The 25,138-nt window shown below is 36.7% G+C and overlaps 1 protein-coding gene and 1 long non-coding RNA gene across 4 annotated transcripts; both read right to left on the bottom strand.

Annotated features, from left to right (window-relative positions):
* Positions 1 to 187: 187 nt before the first annotated feature.
* Positions 188 to 10,461, bottom strand: lemd1 (LEM domain containing 1). 3 transcript variants are annotated; one of them, XM_047807029.1, is made up of 10 exons: positions 10,313 to 10,461; positions 8,730 to 8,841; positions 7,861 to 7,971; positions 7,060 to 7,121; positions 4,802 to 4,867; positions 3,192 to 3,269; positions 2,817 to 2,903; positions 2,526 to 2,618; positions 2,093 to 2,157; positions 188 to 785 (listed from the first exon to the last, which is right to left on the bottom strand). In XM_047807029.1, exons 2-10 carry the CDS (start codon positions 8,809 to 8,811, stop codon positions 497 to 499), a joined length of 933 nt encoding a protein of 310 aa, XP_047662985.1. In that variant the 5' UTR covers positions 8,812 to 8,841; positions 10,313 to 10,461; the 3' UTR covers positions 188 to 496. The 3 variants fall into 3 exon arrangements, with proteins under 3 accessions (XP_047662985.1, XP_047662983.1, XP_047662984.1); XM_047807027.1 differs by lacking the exon at positions 10,313 to 10,461 and adding an exon at positions 9,784 to 10,178; XM_047807028.1 differs by lacking the exons at positions 2,526 to 2,618; positions 10,313 to 10,461 and adding an exon at positions 9,784 to 10,199.
* Positions 10,462 to 17,418: 6,957 nt separating this feature from the next.
* On the bottom strand, positions 17,419 to 21,658 carry LOC113642020. The gene is made up of 3 exons (XR_003440452.2): positions 20,648 to 21,658; positions 20,504 to 20,560; positions 17,419 to 17,502 (listed from the first exon to the last, which is right to left on the bottom strand). It is a non-coding gene; the product is annotated as an uncharacterized LOC113642020 (long non-coding RNA).
* Positions 21,659 to 25,138: the final 3,480 nt, after the last annotated feature.

Genomic DNA, 25,138 nt, shown 5'->3' on the forward strand with positions numbered 1-25,138 from the left:
TGATGTTACGTTAAAGCCACACTACACGCGGGCGCCACCTGCTGTTGTGGAATAAAAAGTGACCTTGTTCATCAGCATTTAGATAAAGACATTTTAATCAAAAAGCTTAAACAAGCAAATTAAGTATTTTATATATATTTAATATGCTCTGAAATTCAAAAAAATAAAAAAAAAGTTATTGCAAACATTTCAGATATATTAAATCATTTATTTATTCAAAAATATTACACAATAGAATAAAAGCAAATTAAATTATAGTACTCCTGTGAATAAGACATGGGTCCCTGTGGCTCTCCAACCAAAACCTCACCAGTTCATTTTATTGATCCTACTTAAGGGAGTAAAAAGTAGAGAACATTTAAAAGCTTACCAACAGATCATACCATATGCATCTAGATGCATTCAACCTCAACTGAGAGAATTCTGCAACCCTGCTATTACCATGAATTTCTATGCAAGTAAGTCCAATACAAAAAAAAACCCCACATACACAGTATCAAGTGTGTGTGTCCTGAGAGACAAGAGCAAGATCGTCGCTGCTTGCCTCCTGACTCAGACCCTGCAGTAATGCACTGAAAGGATTCTCCAGTGGCTCTTCCACCAATATGTAAATGAAGTATAGGAAGGCAACCACCAAAAGGAACACAGCAATCTGCACCCACAGAGGAACTAGACGCTGCTGGATCTCCAATTTCTCCAGTGTGACAGGACTCAGTGGGGTATCTGGATATTTGAACCGTACAGGACGACCTGCTGCTCCCTTAATAGACCGTCTCTTGGTGGCACTAAAGAGTAAGAAAATAAAGAGATGAAACCCTGTTCTTCGATCATTAATCTCACAGTGTACACAATTAGACAGAATTCAACACCATCTTAAACAGTATTAAATAGCAAAGACACTGATGGTGCTAGTGACAATGGTGTAGTGATATTTAGTAGAGTAGTATGCATCTTGGCACCTAGTCCAAGAAATTGCTCATGATTGCTCAGTATTACAAAAGTGTTATGGGGAAGAGTTACATCCAAATCAGAAAAAAATCTGCATTATAGACCTTTTAATATGTGGTACTTTTTTTTAATTGAAAACCTAATTCAATGGTCATTTTTAATACTTGGTTATAAATCCTTTGCAGACACGATGTGATATTACATCCCTGGTGATCAGTGAAGTTAGTGAAGCCATCTTCAGTTACTACACTGCCCAACATTCCATGTCTTTGTCTTAAAAAAAACAATTCCCGCTGCTTTTGAAGTATATTCAGGTCAAATGTTAATATGTTACAGTGTGAATTTAATCTTCTGTCCATAGGATGTATGCATGGGTATATTCAGGGTCATATTCATGATCTTAATTTGGCTGACTGTTAAAAGGGGGATTTTCGGTCTCTGGGCTTTATGGTACTTCTGAGTGCACATGTGCCTTCTTTCTTTTTAGAATATCTCAAATAATTGATTTGGTTCCTCGATTTATTTTCTCACCCTGTTTTATTTCGATTTTTCAGCCTAATGACGGCTTGCTTTACAGGCAGTGACAGCTCTTTATATTGACTGTTCTATGTTAAGAGCAACAGATTCAACATATCAATACCGGAAAACTCTAGTACTTTTAGATCTGCTTACTTATAAGTAAAATAATGAAGGGATAACACACACCTGGCCATAGAACAATGCTTTCATTTCTACACATTTGGCCCAATTAGGATGTACACGCCCTCAAATTAAAAACAAAAGTCTGATTATATTCAACTCCAATATACTGTATTATGTGAAAAAAAAAGAGTAATCTTGTGCAAAGGTTTTTAGACTTCAGTGTGTGTCAGTTTACATGGAAATAAGTACTTCAGATTAAAAGTACATAATTAATCAGTCTATTTCATCAACAATATTGAAGTGTAGCTGATCCTCTTCTGAAGTATATTAACTAATCTTTCACCTCTTATTACATTTGCATTCAACATGAAAACACTACATTAGATTTCATCTTCCCTACCTTTTTTTTTTTTTTTTTTTTTTTTAAGTCATATACATTTTAACTTTAATGATAAAGAATAAGTAATAAGGTTTGTAGTGAATTTCTATTGGCTGGACTCACGCGATTCCAGTTGGAGTTATTGCAGTGTCTGGGAACATCTCCATCAGAACATCAGTTACTGTTTCCTAGATCAGAAGAAAACAAAAGAATGACGAAGCAATTTAAGAGGAAAAAAATTTGAGTGGCGACAGAGATGTGGTTTACAGTGGACATCAAACCTCTTGCAATTGACCAAATAAGAAATAAAAGTGAAAGAACCAGCGTGGTTATAAATGGTGCTCTAGCCACAATGGATAGTTAAGAGATGAACCAGGGTAAATGTGAGTTGGATGGAAACAGTGTGGGAAGAAACAAACAAACAAACAAAAAAAAAAAAAAAAAAAAAAAAAAAAAAAAAACAAAAGGTTCAAAATTATAGTTAAACTCAGTGCAAATACAAATGCCCACACCAGAGTGTGAGGAAAGAGCCAAATCAAAAAAAGTATTAAGTTACAATTGCTGGATTTATTGAAGTAGTTTGTTTCTGAAAAGGTGAATACTCAGGGGTCAGATAGAGAGACGCATTTGTTGTGCTGTTGTCGAGCCGCTGGAAATAAAATAAATAAATAAATAAATAAAAACACACAACATACACTTTAAAAACAAAGCACATTTTACCTTAAACGGTCACATCCACACAGACTTAAATAGTTATAAATATTTATAAGCTGCAGCCTATAATTTCAGCTGATCCCAGTGTGTGTGTGCGGGTCTGTTTACCCACATACTTAATAGGATTACTGACCCGTTGTGCTTTGCATGCCACTGGTGTGGGGCTACAGCTTCTCCCATTCTCTGCAGACTTTGACAGAGGACTGAGTCTGTTCTCAATCTGCAAGCCATACAGCTACTCAGATTATAATTCTCATTCAAAAACCACAAACCAATCTTCAGAAATTTTCAGAAAATTAACAAGAATAATCAACATGTAACATTTCTATACAAAAAAATTCAAATACTTGCAAAAGAAATATTTCTCCAAGTACTGTCTCCATCTCTCAGAGACGAATACACAGACAGACAGACGCACAGACGCACGCACGCACAGACGCACAGACAGACAGACGCACGCACGCGCAGACAGACGCACGCACGCGCAGACAGACAGACAGACACTCCCCTCCTCCACAAGCTGTGTGATGCTGAATGACAGAAAGCTGCTTTGGCTGCTCTCCAATGAACTCTCTTGATTCTTGCCCTGAAATCCATATATTTACTTCAGTCACAGCTACAATTAAATTGGCGAATTCTCTGCTTACAGACAAACAAACATAAGCTCAATAATTAACACAACAACTTAGTATGCTGAAACAAAAACCCTTTAACCCAAAGAGCAAACATGAAACCCAACAATGTGACTTTAGCATTATAAGGTTCTTTGTTATTTCGTGCAAAAAGATCTCAGCACCTAAATATAATTATATTCTAGTTCATTTGTTTTAGCTAATAACGAGTGTTTAAACATAGCCTACTAATTTCGGACAAACACTTTAAAGTCTAGTTTCATGTCTGGTGGTAAAGGGGGAAAAAAAAAAATTATTATTCGCTTCTAGAGAAATGACAATGATACCAAGCCATCAAAAGGCACAGAATTTCAGAAGCAGCACAGCAGTGTTGATGGGGAATTGCCACGGTTTAGCAGAGTTGAGAAGTTGAGACGCTCCATTAGGAATGAAGGTCTTGTTGGTCATCTTGGTGGCCTCAAAGTGGTAAAGGAGGAAGGGTATACAACAGGGAGCTAGTCATGTGTGAGCGCATACAGGGAGTACCACACTTTGTATCGGGTTGGCACAGAGGTCTAGCTAAACGTCTCCCATCTCTGGTTTCAAATGCTACTCTCCTGAACATATATGCAGTTTTGAAAGTGCATTTCCTGTCCAAATGTATAGCTGTTCTCAAGGCAACTTGTGGATAAGCCCAACTGTGGAAATTGTATGCAAGTCAATTAATCTCGTGCCATCTTGATAGATGATCTACAGTAGCTTTCAGTCAACGTTGTCTGAAGGGACCAGCATGTGGTGACGTCTGAGGACCAGCAATAAGACCTCGAATTCAGCTAAAGGACAAATGTTCTGCTTTTATCCTGAGGTTCGACCTGCTGTCAGTAACCCCACTGTGTCCGGTGATTTTCTTCCCCTACTACTGAGGAATGTCATCTACCACTGGGGACCAATGCTTGGGCACTATTATTTTTATAAGGACAGTGTTAAAGGCCTGCAGCACCAACATGCCTAGCAAGGTCACAATCTGCAATCACCGATCCTCAGTAGATGTCGATAACAGCCAGAGTTGCCTGGCTGAACCTGCAAGCATAATAATGTTCATCATGTAAAGGAGACAGAGTGGCCATCACTCTCCATGAATCTGACCTCATGCCAGGGCACATTGTGCCCTGCTTCACTGTTGGGGAGCTTTGGTCTTGTTAGAAGCTATCATGGTGCAAACTGCTGTAATGTGCACAAGCTCCTTGGTGGAAACACACAGAAATCAGTCATCCAAATACTTCATTTGAAATGTGTGAAAGTGTCACCCATCCCTGGCAGTTAGGAGTGAAATAAATAAATGACTCTCTCCCAGCAGAACCTTTTAATACCAAAAACACTTGGAAGTAAAATAATGTTTCAAAGGAAGAGCGACAAATCAAATCCAAAACAAAACAAAAAATATGATAAAGTGAGCAGTGGAATCCATCCCTTTACTAAGCCATAAAATTAAATACTGATACTATACCTGTCTCACAGGGGGTACAAAGCACTGAGGATAAAATGTTTCTTTGCTATGATAGTTCATCCCCACCTACACATGTACAAAATTAGCAGAAAGCACATTAAATCTATTAATTAATTAATTAGATCTCCAACCACAAGGTGGTCAAAGTATATACTGTAATAAAAAAAATAAATTCTCATCCTTAATTTTTTTCAAATTAATACATTATAACCGGTGCATACAGAAAGTATTTAGACTTGATTCCAAGAAAGAATTGTGTTACAGCATTATTCTGATCAATCTATAAAATACATTCGACAGTGAAAAAGCATAGACAGGTTTTCAGAATGCATCCTCAATTATTCTAAAATGTTGCTATTCATTAACAAACACAAACTTCAGATGAGGCTCATTTCCACTGTTCATTCCGAGTGCCCTTGATTTAATTCTGTCTGTTGACACATTTCCTTTTAATAAAACACAAAGTCAGGGAGGGAGTACGTCAAGGAGCTTAACTAAATTCCACAATAACTAACAGCTTTTGAGACCTGCTATTCCACATCTAAACAGACTCAATAATACGTTAGAAAACTGTTTTAAAACTGAGAGTTTAAAGAGTGCTTTTCAGCTACACAGGATTTCTCACTGCCAATTTGCCCACTGTGATTTCCTAAAGTTTACAGGTTTCTAACCACGAGTCTTTTCTTACAGCCTGCAGCAGTTTATTCTGGTCAAACCAGAATATATCAGGTTAAACAGCAATTTTCCCCATAGGAAGGTTAATAGTCTCACTTCTACATAGAAAAAAACTACAAATACACAGATTCCAATAATTATGTGTCAGGACAGCACACTCACAATGTTTACTGATATCTTCAAAATGCTCCATCAATGGCGGTGGTATCCAGATCCATAAGCTGTATAATAACTGCATAGACCACAATGACCAGTGCAGTCCGAAAAGCTTTAAAATTAGGTTGTGATTTTTGTGAGCTTAACGACATACAGTATAACTCCAAGGGAAGGGAATTAATCCCAAATTACACAATCCATGTTTGATGCCAACTAGCCATTACTGTAGACTTCTGTTTACACTATACTCTGATTCTCAGGCATTTTGTAGGGAATACAGGGAACTACAGAGTTCCAAACCATCACTCATAGGTGTACACCTCCAAAATAACACCACAAATTATACCAAGAGTACTATGGACAAGCCTCCTGACCTTCACCCAGAGTTTAAAAACAGACAGGATGTCTAACAGTCCTGTATAAGGTATAATTATGATAAAATGTTTAATAGCATAACCCCTATAAACTGAATGTTAGCTTAGCTTTTCAAAAACTAATCATAAAATGCTGCATTTCAGTCTTCATATCATATCACCAAAACTGAATTTATTTTGTAGTGTGTTTTTTTAAACATATAACAAAGACAAAAATTATCAGATAAATGTTAAAATGGTTAATTCCAGCATAATAATGCACTATGTAACAAATCAAGTCATCTCAAACTGGTTTCATGAACATGACAGAGTTCAGTGTTCTAACCCTGGCTTTCCCAGTTACCCGATATGAATCCAATAGAGGACCATTGGGATGTGCTAGAATGAGAGATTTGTTGCATGAAAATGCACCTGGAACGTCTGCAGGAATTGCTTGATGCAATGATGTCAACATGGACCAGACTATCAAGAAATGTTCTAACAATTTTTGAATTCAATGCCATAAAGAATTGAGGCTGTTATAAGCGCAACAGCACAGCATTCCTAATAAAAGCACTATAATAAAATTAAGAAGACCGTTTAAAATCTACCAGCTAGAAAACTAGTTAATAGGGTTTAATTCAAGCTATACATTATCAATAAATCAGCTAGCTACCTGTATCTTCCAGAGTTACACCACATTAAAGTTTTAGTTTAGTCCAATAGAACCATACTTTACAGTCAATCCATTATAAGAATTATAGTTTAGCTCATCAATCCATTTCTTAAATAATTTACTTGCCAAATTCTTCAGATTATTTTCCAAGCAAACCTGGTGGTGCAAGCGTGTCTTTGTTTACAAACACTGTGGAACTTTATATCCATGTTTGTTGTTGTTTTAGCTACCTGATACCCCTCCTTATCTAAACCGACTGCATTTATTTAAAGGATCTATACAAGCCAGACAGTTTGTTGGTGCTGGCAGTTTTTGCAGTCAATAACTTAGTAAATTATCAAAAAATTCAAAGGATAAAGAAGTGTTTGGATTGTACAGAAAAATTAGACATTACACACCGTACTAGGCGTCACACTAAGTCCAGTATGGGACACACTCTCTGGTTCACACCGTTCTGATCCTGTACAACAACAAAAAAAAAAAAAATAGAAACTGTTTAACAGTTATTTTTCTGAAACTCTTTACAGTCCAAAGACTCCCCACTTTTCAAAGGTTACTGAACTTTTAGAGCACTTTAGCTCTTATGTACACTCAATATCCACTTTAATTGGAACACATGTAAACCTGCACATTTGTGCACCTAAACAGCCAAATATCAAAAATCAAGCAGAAACGGGTCAAGAGCTTCAGTTAATGTTCACTTCAAACATCATGACCTCAAGATTTATGTTTTGTGTGTTCTGAGATTCTTCTCTTCTCTCTACGATTGTAAAGAGTGATTATGTTATCTGGCATTTTCCTCAGGAATCTCCCCCCACAGACCTCACTTACTCTATACACTTGGTTTTTCAAAACATTCTGTATATACTCTATGCTGTTTGTGAAAATCACAGCAGCTCAGAAGTTTCTGAAACACTCAAACCAGTCCATTGGTCACCCACAAACATGCTACATGTTAATGTCAGAGATCACACTCTCTCCTCATTCTGATGTTTGATGTGAACAATAACTGAAGCTCTTCACCTGTATGTACACGATTGCCTTCATTGCAATGTTAGATAACGGAGTGTGCAGGTATTCCTAATACAGTGGCAAGAGAGTGTACAGGGGAGAAGTCCCGATTAACCAAAAACAGGTGTGTAAAAAGTAGTAACAGTAAATATTATACTTTAAGTACTAAATTTAATAAAAATCCATACCAGATTCCTCCTCTTCACTTTCAGAGTATTTCCCAGCATCAGCTTTACTGTTGAAACTGTGTTGAGTCATCAGCCTGTGCAACTTCCTCTCATACAGTGCTCGAGTGGTAGCTATCTCCACACACAGACACACACACGCACGGTGTCAGGATCCGTACATGCGATATTCACCAACACAGTAATTTCCAGGCCATGAAATAAACCTTTGCTTATCCATATCTACATTTATAACCTTAATTATTTTGATCTTAAATATTATCCACATTATCCTCATCACTTGTCAGTGTGAATGTCCATCATGACATCTGATGAGTCACTCTTGTATCATGTGACCTTAATCTTACAGCAAGTTTTGTAGAGTTTTTTTTAATTAACAATTTTGTTAGTATTATTTTGCTGAAACGGTCATTTCCTTTTGCCGACTCTATTGTGTGAGCAAGTGTTCATCACTTCATACAGTATTTGACAGCTGGCATTTATTAAGCTTTTCAAACTAGTGTGTAACTAAGCAAACAGTGTGTAACCAACATCTTAAAGAAACAATAGAGTGATTTCTTTTCCACTTTATTGAAGTGCATAGGCAAGGTTCAAAAGTAAAGAACACAAAAACACTTCTGTTTCTGGTAATGCAGCAGTATCAAGGTATAATTACAGGCAGAAAATACAATTTTGGTTAAAAACTGCTTTTTAAATCATTTTTACTTTTATCAGAACTCAGTTGCACAACTTTCAGCAGGGTTTAATAGACTGCCATATGGTTGCTGTATTATTAATGTGCATATCGACACAGACATTGATCACAATTATGTTTAACCTCTACATAAATTTATATTTAGGGAATTTTGTTCAAGACATGAGAAAATACTGACCTACAATCGGTCCGGCTTTGACTCCATACTGAAGCAGTTTGCGTTTTAACTGATCATCAGTCAGTGAGCTCAGGTCCACCATGTCTGAATCGTCTCCTCTCTTTTCCTCTTCCTGTGTGGTGACACACACGATACACTATTCAATTATTTTATTATGACAAAAAGGTTAAGCATTTATTTTTAAATTAAAGATTGTTTCAAACATCACACTGTTAAGTCATGCAGTTCTGTAACTGGTGAGCAGACTTGAAATGTTTTCAGAGCAGTAATATAGTGCTGCAGATCATAAACTGTAAACTCGACACCCAACAGGTTTCTGAAGCATGACCCAGATTCCCAGCCTTGTTCAAGGGTCTCCATGCCTCACACACACACACACACACACACACACACACACACACACACACACACACACACACAGTCAGTCTGATATTACACTGTGACGTGTGGATGTGTAACAGACAGCTGCAGGAACCTTCTGCACCATAGTGGCAGAGTAAATGAATGTAATGTATTTTATGCTGTTTGTTTCACTATTTAAAGTCTATTTGACATTAAATGTGTTAAACAGGCAGTTGGGAAGATTTAATAGTCTAAGCATCCTTCAGGCCTTGAGCTTCAACAGTGACAGGTAACTAAAAGTTGTCCCATGGAGCCCATGTCAAATCATTTTCCTTCCTGTGACATTACAAAGCACTTTGTCATCACTGCATCTTAAAGTATATTTTTAAGCTAGATATTAAATTGTATAATGAAAAATATGAGGTGAATCTGAATCACTTCACATACTTAAACGTCTTGTTAAAGAGGGACACAAGTTACAACCCATCATTATCAGGATTATATTTATTTTAATGTTTAACTCAAACAGCCAAAAACTAAGTAAACATATCTTTATAATATAAACTCGACTTTAAAATCTTGGGGGGAAAAAACCCAAATTGCTCATTTTAGTAAAGAGACCTAATGTAGTGTCAGTAAACCTCTAATCAGGACAAATAAACACAACATTACCTTAATACGCAAAACATCTACTGTATTAGTGTCAACTTACATTTCCATTTCGGACGTTTTCCTCTTCATCACTAGAGAAATCAGTAGTGTTTTTATCCCCCATATGCTTCATATAAACCTCCAGATAAACTTGTTTGTCACTTCCTGCAGGCGGCAGCTCAATATTATGGGAAATTAATTCCGACTTTAGGCGCTGTTTAGAAAACTGAGAGGGATTTTCTACAAACACGGGCATATTAAAACCTTAACTACTAACACATATACATATATAACTCTCTCTAATGGTACAGGAGGACTGAAGTGTTCTTGCTGCTCTTTTAAGCCCCTGGTAACCAAACACCTACAAGCAAATCCACGAAGAAAGCCCTCAGAATAGCTAGCAGACATGCTGTGGTGTGCTGTGTGGAGAACAGGTGCTATGAGACGCCTTGTTACAGGCCTGATGAGCTAAGCTAGGCTATTTCACCTTACTTTACTTTACTCTCTTCAGATAATATGTTTTGTGTCGAAGGTTATTTAGTTAGTTAGTTAATTAGTTAGTTAGTTAATTATTAACGCAATAAACTCACCTCACGGGTTGATATTTACTCCTGCTAAAGGGCGGAGACGCTGCAGCTGAATGAAGCGACATGGACTTTTTCACGCCTATTTATATATTTTCGGGTATATATATTGTGTTTGTGTGTATATTTTTTAATATATATAAACTAAAAAAATCAAACAACTTTAAATGTATATATATATAATTTGTAATATCGTCAGACTATCTAATTATTTTATAATTTGTTTATTTGTTAGAATAGGTTTTTTTTGGCATATACTGTATCTTTTTGACTAGCAACCCTGATATGAAAAATAAATAAGTAAATAAATAAAAATAAAATACAGATTGATTCAAACAGCAGCCAAAACACAGACTGTTGACGTTCAAAGCAAAACTCATTTATCCATGAGGCATTGTGTACCAAACAGTGTACATAAACATTGTGTATAAAAAAAAAAAAAACAGGTCTGACAGCATGAAAGGCTCTAAATGTGCATTATAAGAATAAAAAGGATTCAGGACTTTTTAACTTTGTATTCTTTCAGTCATTTTTAATCAATACTTTATTCTGGCAAATATTGTTCCATTGTGCTATTCCAGTTTTTATTAATCAAAACAAGGTTTCAACATGTGCTTTATACCATAACATTCCTTTCAGTGTCCTTATTTTGTATATGAAATGAAGTGTCTAACACATCCAGAAACATCATTGCTAAATTCTGACCATGTGAGAAATGATGTGTATTGATATCTGTTGAGTCTGTACTTTGGGAACCACAAATACAATAAAAAGATAAATGGTAGTTTCCGTCTATCATGAACTTCATCCCCATGTGCTTGCACAATATAGGGTTTCATATTAAGTTTTGCTGTATGTAACATTCTCTTAGAATATCTTCACTTATAGTGCAGGAAAATCAGACAGGACACAGCATGTCGAAATTTAGGGCACATAAATTTGAGTATAATTTCAACAGCTCAGATCCATGCCAGGGCAACAGAGCAGAATGAAACACCTAAGATGGACTTTGCTAATAATCAGAATCAGGTTTATTGGCCAATTGTGTTGACACTTGTTGGAATTTGGTTCCGGCTGTTTGTGACTTACAAACAGACATAAATAACTCTATACTATACAAGACAAGACTATACAAGACAATACAGACGATGTGATGCAATATAGACAGTATGAGTATTAAATATGAATACAGAATATTTGACTGAGTTATGTACATAAAGTGTGAGAGGTGCATGGTAGTGCAAATAACAGTATTGTGCAATATTATTCTTTTTGTATAATATGCAGCAGCAGTAGTGTGTGTAACATACACGGAAGATGTGATGACTGACAGTTCTAATAATGTATTACTTGTAGATATGAAGCAGGGAATATAATTATGGTGAGTTGTTAATCAGGGTGATTGCCTGGGGAAAGAAACTGTTCCTGTGTCTGGCAGTTTTGGTAAACAAAGCTCTGTAGCGCCTGCCAGAAGGGAGGAGCTGAAAGAGGTTGTGTTCAGGGTGTGAAGGGTCAGTAGTGAATTTTCCTGCCTGGTTTCAGGTTCTTGTATGGTACAAGTCCTGGGGAGTGAGTAGGGGGCACCAATTATTTTATCTGCTGTTTTTACTGTGCGTTTCAGTCTGTTTCTGTCCTGTTTTGTTTGCTCCAAACCAGATGGTGATGGATGTGCACAGGACAGATTCAATGACTGCAGTGTAGAACAGCCTCAACAGCTCCTGTGGCAAACCGTACTTCCTTAATTGATGTAGAAAGTACATCCTCTGCTGGGCCTTTTTGATGATGGAGTTCATGCTCACTCCCATTTCAGGTCTTGGGAAATGGTAGTGCCCAGAAACTTGAAGGACTCTACAGATGACACAAAGGCTGTTGGATATTGTGAAGGGGAGTAGTGTTGAGGGGTCTTTCCTAAAGTCCACTATCATCCCCACAGTTTTGAGGGTGTTTAGCTCTAGGCTGTTCTGACTGTAACATAGCACCAGCTGCTTCACCTAATGCCGGTATGCAGACTCATCGCCATCTTGGATGAGATTTTTATTGAATAATATCCAATAACTTTAAACTGCATAGTATATAGTATATCAATAGACTTCAGGGACTTGCAGGATGTCAAAGCTTTGGGAAGGAAGTAAAAGGCAACAGCCCACAAAGACCTTTAGTGTTCCCTCCGATATTTATTGACACATATAAATCAGTTTTAAACGGCAGATGCTGTGGCATAATGGTCAAATGTATAGGTCCATTACATCTTTTGTAATGGACAACAATCTGTGACAACAACTCAACAGTCTGTGAAACAAATTTTGAGACATTTGCTGAGGGAATTTTAAATAGACAGGGTCACAGTATATGAGTCTAGTATACTATGAGTGAAAAAAGAAAGTGAAACCTGTATCACACAACCCAAAATGACATAGACAAGGCTTTCCCTCCAAACTGCAAAAACAAGACACACATGAGAGCAATAGTCACTATAAAGCTATAGAGTACGGTGTCTAAGGTGCAACCATGTCAAGAGCTCTGCATAATTCAGGACTGTATGGGAGGGTGGATAGAAATAACCATTGCTGAAGATGTGCCATATTGAAGCACTAGAGTGACCCAGAGAAACTGCCTTGGTGTGACGTGACCAAGTCTGAGATACTGTATTTGGGTTTTAAAACACTATGTATGGTACCTACCTAATAAAGGCCATACCCCAGTTAACACCATCCCTACTGTGAAGCATGGTAGAGGCAGCATTAAGGGTGCATTAATTATTGCAGTCAACAAACAAGCCCCAACCAACCTGAAGGACCTGGAGCACATTTGCTAGGACGAATGGATGACAATCACTCATAAATAATGTACAAAGCTTGGAGCAGCAAAAAGTGGTTTTTACCAAGTATTTAAAAAATGTGGTTCAGGTTATATACTGATTTTTTTTAAGAAGACAAATAATGCACACAGATTTTTTATAAAAATACAGCCTGTGTTATTTGATTAAACAAGCAAATAAATAAAAAAACAGACCAAAACAAAAAATGTGTCAATTGTAATCCAGACAAATCTGATTACTTTAAAAGAGAGTGAATACTTCTGCAATACAATGACTATATGACTATTTACTAGAAAGAAATGTTTTGGATTTTAAAACGTTTATACAAACAAAACTCTGTATCCAGAATTCATCCATAACATAAACCCAACAATGACAGTGTCACATAGAGAAGAGAAAGGATTGCCTTTCTATCTCATTCTTCATACACTCCAGGCTTTAAATTCAATGAGGAGTAAGCTGCGTTTTTGGTTATTCATCAGGCTTATATCTTCCTGATGCATTGCTGTGCCCAGCTCCAAGCAAAAGGATTATCCTGTACTACAAGACATTTTAATGGGCTCCAACAGTCCAGAGAGATCCGCCAGCATGGAACGTGCCGAGCATTACAACTGCACTCATTCTCCCTCATGTCGCCAGGGAGTGGAGGCGCAGATGCCCCATGCTACTGTGCTGTGGTGCTTCCCGAATATATCATACTTATCCTTATTCTAGAAATGAAACGTTTCTCCTGTTGACCAGATTAGAGAGCCACTGTGGCACTCATCAGCATGCATTGCCTGTGCATGTTTTCTCCCACTTCACTGTTTATTTATTCTCTTACTGAATGGATGCATTCGTTCTCCTAGGAAACCATGATGCAAAAGAGGTTAAACTTGAATGTGCTTCCTTCTTTACATTTGTGTAGCTAAAAACAGAAGTGAGGCCAACACAAACATCGGGTAAAATCGCTGATGAAAATATTTAAATGCAACCTAGTTTAATAAATAAATAAATTCCCAGGACTTGAAAAAGCAATGTGCAGGATTAAGTAAAGTGCCAAAGGTTTAAAACATCAGAGGTCAGTGTGCAAACCTACAACCTCAATAGAATGAAAAGTGCAGCAAAATTCAGGCCAGTAACACAGTGCACAAAGAATAGCAGCAGCATGATCCAAATGAGCTACTCGGCATAATAATGCAATGATGTTATACAGTGCAAACTAATGTGTTTTTATAAAAAAAATTGGCATATATATATATCATCTATATCAGGGTATCAGTAGAAACAAGAAACAGATTTCATTGAGACATGTTCCAAAAACAAATGAATTGTTTCATGAATTGTTTCAGAGCCAATTGTTTGTCTAGTGTGTATAAAAAGTCCCCCCCCCCCTCGTGATATAAAAAATGAAACCACGAAAGATCATGTCAGATCGTTTTCCACTTTTAATTTGATACATCAACCAACAAAATTTAAACAAAAAACAAATAGGTATAGGGTGAGAAAGTACAATATAGAACAGTAAGTAATTAGTAAAAGTACAGTAAATTAGTCAATCAGACTAACTGATGCATAAACTGATCCAAAGCTTTGATCTTCTTCTGCTTCTACTTTAAAAGTCATTACTTTGTTTATTTGAATTTGTGCTTTGGGTCATTATTAACAAAGGTCCCAGATTTTGTGCTAAAATATATCTGTATTTGGAGGTAATTACTTGCTTGTTCCATCTGAAGAGCAGCAGCTTCATAGCATGTATATATATATTTTTTTGCCAAACATAACTTTTAGAATTCCAGAATGTTCTACCTTGGTCTCACCAGATCACAACAAATTTTGCCACATTGTTTAGGGTGATTGAGGCTGGCTTGTATGTTGCTTTCATGAGATCCCTTGTATCAACCCTTGCTGTTGATGTCACTGCGCTGACCAGGACTTTCCAGAAAGTCCCCTGCTGTTGCTGCTGTAGGGCTTTTTGCAGCATCCCTGATACATTTTCTTTTGTCTGTTTAGAAATAATGTCTTGTTCTTGGTAACGTTTCTTTTTTTCACTTGTTGAAGGGTTTTAAAGTGTTCAATGTTACATATAATATTTTGGAAGATTCAGTTTCTTTTCGATACCTTTCTGCATTGAGATCCTGTACATGATTTGTATGAACTTTTTGGACTTCAGAAGTCAGATGAAAGCAACAAGATGGCAAGAGAAAAAAAAACAATGCAGCATATTAAAAGTTTTGTGTCTCACATTAAAACATCAGGACAAGTACTCCATTATGCTTGACAGCTGACAGCTTGACAACCAAACAGCTGATTTCCTTTTAAAACAATTAAACTGTTTCTTAAGAGATTTGGTGCAGTTGTGAATGCAAAAAATTGATACACCAAATTTTCAAATTAATCCTTAATCCTTTAATTCATATTTGTTTTGATTTTTTTTCTTGCACTGTACTGTAAATGTAACTATACCCACCAGTAATTTAACAAAATCTGAACAATACTGTGCTACTTGCATGACTTACTTTATTGAAATACTGAGGGCAATGAATAATTTATCTGAACTCAGTTTCCCTCTTGCCGATTTGCCACTCTGTATCTAATGGCTTTGAACCCTACATGACATTATTAACAGAATCACATAGGAATAGAAAGCCATAAAACACAGGAGTGATTTATTGCACATTTCATTGAAGAACAACAATAAACCAAAATGGCAATAAGTTGTTCTGCATTGAGCGTCTTACTGCACCGCTTTATCAGCCAAAATATACAGTGTAAACCACTTGAGCTAAGTTGCAGACAACTCAGAAGATTAAAAAACTCATAGCAATATAAATAATTAAACAGAAGAATGAAAATTATTCAACTTTCTTTCTGGGCTGAAAGGTTTGAAGTGTTTGTGTCTGATTATTCTTTTTAAAATAACTCCACAGAGAGGGTTCACTTTTTTTTTTAATCACTCCGAGCCACCGCCAGGCTCTTCTTATAGCTTCAGTAGTGAAATCTCTCTGACAGTCACTGGGTCCCACAGGCCATTCAAAACACTCTTTGATGCAACATGGTGCCCATGCCAAAGAATGAAAGGTACAGTGCTAATCAAAAGGCTTTTTTCTTTCTGCAGTTGCTATGGCATGGTGAATGCTATGGGGATTACACAAACATTCATTTTCAATTCAACACTAGGCATCTTCTGGGCTTCAGACAAAAGACTTTGAAAATGACCTCACTGATCGTGGCTACTGCCAGGGCAGCTCAACAGATTCACATAATCCAGCCGTCCTTTTGCTAACAGTTAAAAGCCAACTTGTGGTTTGTGGTAGTTGATAATGATGTCAGAAACATGATCTCTTGATTCCTTTTAAATTACGTGACAGTTTTAACCAAGGGAAATATTGGTTACACACACTCTCTCTCTCTCTCTCTCTCTCTCTCTCTCTCTCTCTCTCTCACACACACACACACACACACACACACACACACACACACACACACACACACACACACACACACACACACACACACACATACATGAGCATGTGTTTGTGTGTATTACACTTAACACTTTATTACAATGCACTATATTTATATACAGAACACCGGATTCTGTGGTTTTTATAAATATATAATTAAATATATACTTAGCATTCAAAAGATGTAATCATTTCCAGATGATAATGCTTTGTCTAGCTCACTGTCTGTACTCACATTTCTGTTTTATTATTTAGTTGCTATTCATTATATTCCTCTGTTCTTTGCCATTACTAAAAATAGAGCTCTTGATATGTTTCTTGTATTGCAATTTCTGTAGCTGCAGACTTCTATTGCTTCAATATACAAAAATCGTTAATATTTTGAGTTGATGGAGCTTTAAAACACAAACCATGAAGCTACTGAAACATACTCTGAGAACATTAGTAAGCTTGCTTGGTTTTTGAATTGAGTATCCAAGTGCCGTTTAATCCAAGGCTTTTTTAGTCTCAAACATAAAGGAAACTAAAAAAGAAAGGTGCCATGCAAAAGCATATTGAAAAAAAATTATTAAAAATACTTCTTACCAACTGACCAGAAACAAGGTCTAGGTATGAGAAAAAAAATCAAAGAGAGAGAACCAAATATGATATACAATGTAAATAAATGCTGATGCTCACAAGTCCAGAAAACACTAATCACAAATCTATCAGTTTTAGCATATATCAGTGTATATGGGTGTGTATATAATGGCCAGTGGGTGTATATATATATATACACACACACACACACACTGGCCATTTTATCAGTGAGCAGCAGTTCAATGATTCAGAATACACAATATGCCAAACCTTGAGGCAGATGGAACTACAACAGCTAGATGGCAAGACCACATCGTGTTCGACTCCTGTCAGCAAAGAACAGGAATCTGAGGCTACAGTGGGCAGATGATCACAGAAATTAGACAGTTAAAGATTACAAAAACATGGAATTTCTGACATGAACAGTTATGCCATGGTCAAAAAAGACAGAGTCACTTATATTTTCTGAGGATTGATGTGAACATTGACTAAAGCTCTTGACTTGTATCTGCTTGATTCGATGTCTTATGTTGCTGCCACATTATTGGACAATTGGATAATTTCATGAATGTGCAGGTGTACTTATTAACTTGGCCAGTGAGTGTAGTTCCTTTGAGAAATATAGGTTGGGTACACACACACATACGCACACACACACACACACACACACACACACACACACACACACACACACACACACACACACACACACACACACACACACACACACACACACACACACACACACACACACACATTAAAAGGAAGTATGCTGATGGAGTGTGAACATGCTATTTTCTTATTAGAAATCTGATATTATAGATGGCTCCCTAGTTCCATTAATATTCATGATCTATAGCACATGTATGCCAATGCAATCAGTAATCACAGTCATTATATTTAGGATGTGCAGATACATCTATATAATTGTCACATATTGTGTGTATAAGCATACTAAGATCACTGATGTTCCTGTTCATCCAGTAACTGAATCTGTGCATGCTTTCTTCATGAAAACATTATATATCTTAACAATTCAGGTATCATGGCATTAATATTCTTCTATTTCCATTGTAATAGCAGGCGATAGTTTTCACAGCTATGGCGTCATGATCAATATTACATTTTTAAGTGGCTTCAGAGTAGTTGCTAAATCTTGCAAGGTAGCAATCTGCTACCTTGATTATGCCTTGATAGTGTTAAAGTTCATGTACTTTAAATATATTTTTCGCTTAACTAGCGATCCTATTAAAAACATGTAGCCAAATAAATATTCATATTCATATTTTTCAGATTAGAAGGTCAAATCCTGAGATATCAATAAAAAAGTACATGTGAACAAACTTAAGCAATAGTTACAGAAAAAGAATATTTAAGAAACCTAATTATATGCCAATCAATTACCTGGGTCTTAAACAGATAATTGTTTATTGTAGTGTATTTTTTATTTATTTATTTTTAGATTCAATTTGGCCATATTTCAATATGGCTTCTCTGGCAAGAAATTGTGTTAAATAGGAATAAGTTCAATCATCCAGCTTTTGCTTTTTTTCTCTGAAATAATATGTAGTTGGTGGGAAACTTTTGTAATGGATTCAGCTTTTGAACAAATATGATCACATATATTTTCTCTAATTTGAATTCATTGTTGTTTTCTCCCCAAAACAGCTGATGTTTTAAACTCGAAAGCCTGCCAAACTACTCCATCTGTGCATTAAGCCCAGATCCTGATGTTAATAACACAAACATAATTGCCTTTCCCACGCAAATCTCTGCCTGCTGTGAGTCCGTCATCTCTGCTCCAATCCTTCCTGCCAGTTTAAGTATTCATATGTACATTATATAGTGCATGCTTCATTATTATGTGAAGTAGCACACTTCAAAGGTCCCCTCTAATGGCTGTCTTTAAAGGGATCAGCCATTGGACACTGCTCTGAAGAAGCTTTGTGTGGTCTAACAGAAACGAAACCATGACATGGAAAATGTTTTTTTCTTGTACATACTTGAATCAAATGAATGTTGCATTTTATGAAAGTCCACTATTAGTTTGCAATAAAGGCTTTTAGACAAAAGTGTTGTTAAATTCTTGAAATCTGATTGGTCAGGAGGTGTGGATTCATTTTATATGACAGCTTTGTCAGTAGTGCCAGCTGCAAGGCATTTTATTTCTATAGTAACATTTATGTATCTCTGATTAACAACGAATGGATAAACGGATAATGGTGAAGCTTTCTATAATGAGACGTTCATGAAACATTCATAGAAGAAATGTTTGACTGCTTATAACTACTCTGTTGTACAGTAAGTGATAACTGTTAGCAACTTGTTACATACGAACATTCTTATATATCGATAAAACAGATCAAATGTATAACATCTTTGTTTTAAAATATATATTAAAAACTGTTATATCATTCTGAAGTTGCTGTAATGTAAGGAACAAACAAAAATTAAGTTGTGCTGTTGGGAAAATAGGGAAATGGGAATTCAGTGTGCTAATGGATCACACCACATCACACCACACCACCCTGTGGTTGATTCATCATGTTTCTTCATGAAGAAAAGCTACACACAAAGCCTGCTGAGTTTTTGGTTCAACTTGATTGGAGTCCAAAAGAGTATAAATTTAAAGGTAAGGTCACTTAGTCACCAATACCATCTATATTTGAACTGTACTTTCGTCTTGGTTATAACCTCTAGAATTAATTCTGAAACCTAGTCTCCTATGAGTATTATTTGGTTGAATGTCAACAGTTTGAGGTCATTAAGGCAGTAAAAGGATATAAACTGATCCACCTTTTTGTATGGAAACCGTTATTAATGTATTACTGCATGCACACATACAGTAGCAACACAGATACTAAGTCAGCTACTTTTTTTTTTACTGCTTTTGTTATAAAACAGATCAGATCTCATAGTTTAACGACTAATGTGTTTAAAAGAGAGAGAGAGAGATTGGCTGAAGTACATCCACTTCATAAAGCAGCTTCCCCAATCTATTCATAAGCTTGGATTTAATTTACTTTATTGCATGTATTGCATTTTTTTAAAGATTTCCCAAAATAAAGTGTCATTTTTCAAAATGATTTTTTTTTGTTTTAATCCATTAATAAATCAGCATACTGTTTTTTTCCCACTTTACATTTAAAACATTTAGTCCATACATATTGTACAAAGCCAATACAATTGAACTTAGACTATTTAGACTTTACTGCTTGTCTATCTACATAGCTGTTATCTTCTAGGAAATTTAATTATAATATATGTACTTTCATATAAATATCTTTCATTGCAAAAGTAGAGAATGGGTTGTGGCCATATAAAAGAAACAAGATGAAAATAAAAACCACTTACCTGCATTTCTACCTCCTCTGTGTGCGGTCGTGTGTGACATCGACAGAGAGCATGAGACTGTTTCAGAGATAAAGATGTTTAAAATCTGGCTAGAAATACCTATTGTGCAATTCTTAATAAATATTGATTTAGATTTTTTTTTACCTTAAAGCATGATGCATGGCTTGGTAAGCAGAATGGGAAAAAAATAGGAGTTTAAACTTTCCTTAAGAGCAGAATAAAGGAAAAGAGAGGGCGAGATTGGGCCCCAGCTTCAAGCGGCATTCTTATTTTCGTCAATGAGCCCTTGTGCTTTAGCTTTGGCTGGTTGCCCCTGCCACTTAGATGGAAAGAATACAGAAGGGGGGGGGGGAGCTTTTATATGTCGCTGTCTCCCCCACCCCTTGAGACTAGAACTCTAACCGATATTTGAGCTGCACAGTCATCAGGTGCTCAGTCTTTTTTAGTCCAATTTAAAAAAAAAATCCTAAAAGAGATTGAGATATTGAGAAAACTGAGATATTATAACATATAAACATTTGATGACGTACCGCCAAAACTGACTTCCATGTGGCATCACAGAGAAGAAACAGTTCATTTAGAAGTATTGTGCATCATGTCAGGATTGGAAAAGAGATTGTCTGTGCAGGATATTTTCTTTTCCTCAGTGGCCTTTTCCTCTGTACCATTTCTTTAGCCCAGGAAATAGGTTGTGAAGGGCAGCAGGTGCTCTTCCGTCCTCAGAGCCACATTCCTTTCCTCCTGCGTGCTTCTCTTCTTTCAGCCTCTTTTCCTGGTCCCACTCTTCTTTTTTCAGCTCTCTCTCAAATGCCTTTTTACTGAAATTCTCCAGGGCCCTCTAGGACACCCTGTAGCATTACTGGATATAAAATAATAGAAAGAAAAACAGAGAGAGAGATTGCAAAGAATTTGAGTTGGAAAAGATTCCACAGCACAGTGAATCATCTTCAGGACTATCCGTCTGCTAACAGGAGAGAGAAAGAAATGAAAGGAAAGAGTGAAAGAGTACACAGACAGAGGGATTATTTGGCTCCCTCCATTCTCCTCTGCATCCCTTCACCGCTCTCTGCTTTATCCTCACAGCTCTCACTGCATCAGTACACACACGCAAACACACACACACACACACACACACACACACACACACACACACACACACACACACACACACACACACACACACACACACTTGTCCTTGCCCCCCTCCTCAGCCACTCTCTCTCTCTATCTCTCTCTCTCTCTGTCAAAAAAGACACACCAGCTTAGTTCATTACTATGCATCGGCTTGCACGGTTACTCTATGGAGGGAGAGAGAGAGAGAGAGAGAGAGAGAGAGAGAGAGAGAGAGAGAGAGAGAGAGAGAGAGAGAGAGAGAGATGAAATTGACATTTAACATTATCAAAATATTTCACTGTTTGTGGCCATTTGAAAAAAAATCTTTATATATTCTTTACTGCATATTCTTTACTTTGGCTCACAAATATCACACAAATATAAACACAAACAAACCATTCCATGATGCAATGCATTGCAATGTTTTCCCCTTCTCTGTTAGGCATTATACGACATGGTGGCAGTGTCCTGCCACCAAAACATTCAGTCAAAGTCTGAGTAGTCACATGTTTATTATTCCATCTTCCACAGAATGCTGTCACAACCCATAGGTTAAAGCCAGGCAGAGAGAACTGATCTTTTCATACTGTGTTCCTCACCATCTCCTGCTGTCTGCTGCACTCAACATGTACAGTAACAGTGGTGTGGCAGTTAAGGAGAGAAAATGAGTGCATTGGGGTTAGTCCACCTTCACATTGTTAACAGCCTTCACACTAAAGCACTTCAGCTTCACACTAACAGCTAGCAACTTCACCAAGCACCCGCATACCTCCAGGCTTCTTTCTCAGAGCAGCTGAAAGAACATTGTATAGGAAGTGTGTGTGTGTGTGTGTGTGTGTGTGTGTGTGTGTGTGTGTGTGTGTGTGTGTGTGTGTGTGTGTGTGTGTGTGTGTGTGTGTGTGTGTGTGTGTACAGAGAGAGAGTATACCAGCGGTGTCTAATCTTATCCACAAAGGGCCGGTGTGGGTGCAGGTTTTCATTCCAACCAAGCAGAAGCCACACCTGATTCCACCTGTTTAATCAGTTGTTCTTGGCTTTTAGTAGACTCTGTGTGGCTTCTGCTTGGTTGGAATGAAAACCTGCACCCACACCGGCCCTTTGTGGATAAGATTGGACACCGCTGGGGTATACAGTATACATGTATGTCTATAATAGATAATACTACATACTTTAATAATAAATACTTTAGCAGGGATCAGCCAACCTGTGCATTTTGTATTTGCAATGGATTTTTTTCTCTTGCAAGCTTTGTGCTATTCCTTTCACCTGAGAATCACCTTGGTTTATTACAATTCAAATGATATAATGACTCTTTTTGTACCTCTTAGAGAGAGAGAAGTTTAGATTTGCTGTATTAAAATTTCAGTGAGTCAAAAATATACATACACTTAGTATGTGATATCATTGTTTTTAAATACTTAAATAATGTCACACAAATACCTGGGGCAGCCTTTTATAAATTTCTCACAATACCTTGCTAGGATTTTTGTCTATTCCTCCATTTTTTTTTCCTCCTTACAAAACTGGTGTAACTCAGGCCTTGTTGGACACACTTTTTCAGTTCAGTTCACACATTTTTTTTTTTATAGAATTCAGGTCAGGGTTTTGTGATGGCCACTCTAATGCTTTTACTTTGGTGTCCCTATGCCAATTTGTTATAACTTTAGTGTTATGGTTAGAATCATTTTAATACTGGAAGATGCAGTTCATGTTTCAACTTTTCGGCTGATGTTTGGAGGTTTTGTGTCAGTATTTCTAGATAATCCTCCCTCCTCATGATGTCATCCATCGAGCATTAGTCCCTTTTTCAGCAGCTCCATCCACAACATAATGCCACCTTCATGCTTCACAGCTAATGTGGTGTACTTCCCATTAAAACCACCACTTTCCTTCATACATAGCATTGCCAACTTCAGCCTGGATTTATTATGCTGGTCCTATAGTGAGGCTTGCTAGAGTCTTAGAGTAGGGGCTTTCTTCTTTGCTTGACAGCCATTCAGGCCATAGTGATGTAGAATTTTTTTAATAGTGCATGTACAGTGCCTTCAGAAAGTTCACCCACTGTGAATATTTCTCTTTTTACTGTACTGCAACATCAAATTCAAGTATATATGAATAGGCATTTTTTTCTGCATGAGTGAAGTAACATTCACACAATAATTTGAAAATATTTTTTAAAAACTCCCCCTTTTTAATTTTTTTTATTTTAATCTAAATTAAGACTAGTATTTTATTGAATTATTTTCATACTAAATGTGTTACATCAATGTCCAAAAATTCTGGCACCAAGGCCAACATGAACAGAGCCAGTTTCAAGCAATTCTATAAGATAACCTGTTCCAGTCTGCCAGAAAATTGTGTCTAAGCCCAAGTTTTAGAATTGTTGAAAATTGCTGCTGATGAACATCTTTCATATAATTTGTGAGATTTTGAGAAAGTATGTGGAAGAAAATGCCAAAATCAATTATGTAAAACTATAATTGCTGCATTGCGTGTTTAGTTCCTTTGTTGTTGTCTTAAGGTTCAGTTGAACCATCTGGACCAAAGTTCATTCAGTCCTTGGATCTACATAATATGGTCAAATGTATGTTGAGACCTGACCATTGCAGTCAAGTGTGCTTATTGAAAAGTAAGGAGGAGTGTGGCTGAGGGGATTTGCCCATTCAGGCACAAGAGCATTTGTGAGGTCATGCACTGGTCCATATGATCTCAGAGGTATACTTAGTGTGGGTGACAACTTAAGACCTTCCACACAACAGCTTGTCAAACCATATCTTTATGGACCTTGCTTTGTGCACAGGAGCATTGTCAAGCTGGAACAGGTTTGGTGTAGCGCCTTATGTTTAATGAAGAAAAATCATAATACCAAAGCATACAATGACAATTTAGAGGACTAGGACTATAAAGATTTGGCTTAACTATTCAAAAATCTGTGTAAATACAAAGATAAAGTTTTATCCATTGTAATTAGTGCTCACTCAATGGACACCCTACAAACTAATAGCAAAGAATGCTGACAATTTTGAAAAGGCAAACATAGCTAACATTAGCTATCGAATGGTTTTCAAGTCAGAGCTCAACTTTCTACTTACAACTAAAGGACATGGATGTAGACATTATAAAAATAGTCCATCTGAATCTAATTAAACCATAATCATCCGCAAAAAAACACTATAATGCTCTTGAAATAAAAATGAAAAGAATATTTCGAAAAAGCAGTAGAGTGTTTTCGTACAGTATTTAGCAGTATTTAGCTCCCAAACTTTGGAATAGTCTTCCTGATAGTGTTCAGGGCTCAGACACACTTACCCAGTTTAAATGTAGACTAAAAACTTATCTCTTTAGTCAGGCATACACATAATACATCCCATAATCTTTTGCTCTAATACATCTGACCAAATACAAGCTTACAAGTTTACAAGCTCTAGTTGAAAATATTCGGACATACTAAGAGAGAGATACCAACTCCATGTGGTCTTTGAGGACAACGACCTTCTCATCAATACAACAGACTGTATATTT

This window comes from Tachysurus fulvidraco, chromosome 23 (assembly GCF_022655615.1).
Source record: "Tachysurus fulvidraco isolate hzauxx_2018 chromosome 23, HZAU_PFXX_2.0, whole genome shotgun sequence".
Classification (NCBI taxonomy): Eukaryota; Metazoa; Chordata; class Actinopteri; order Siluriformes; family Bagridae; genus Tachysurus; species Tachysurus fulvidraco.

Bases quoted from the DNA above. Each gene is read 5' to 3' on its own strand.
- lemd1 (XM_047807027.1), bottom strand. From the start codon at position 9,978: ATGCCCGTGTTTGTAGAAAATCCCTCTCAGTTTTCTAAACAGCGCCTA. The intron at 7,972-8,729 runs GTCAGTATTTTC...GTGTGGAGATAG, and splicing joins CAAAGCCGGACCGATTGTAG to CTACCACTCGAGCACTGTAT. The intron at 4,868-7,059 runs GTGTGTAATGTC...GTACATGTGTAG, and splicing joins TTAGTGTGACGCCTAGTACG to GTGGGGATGAACTATCATAG.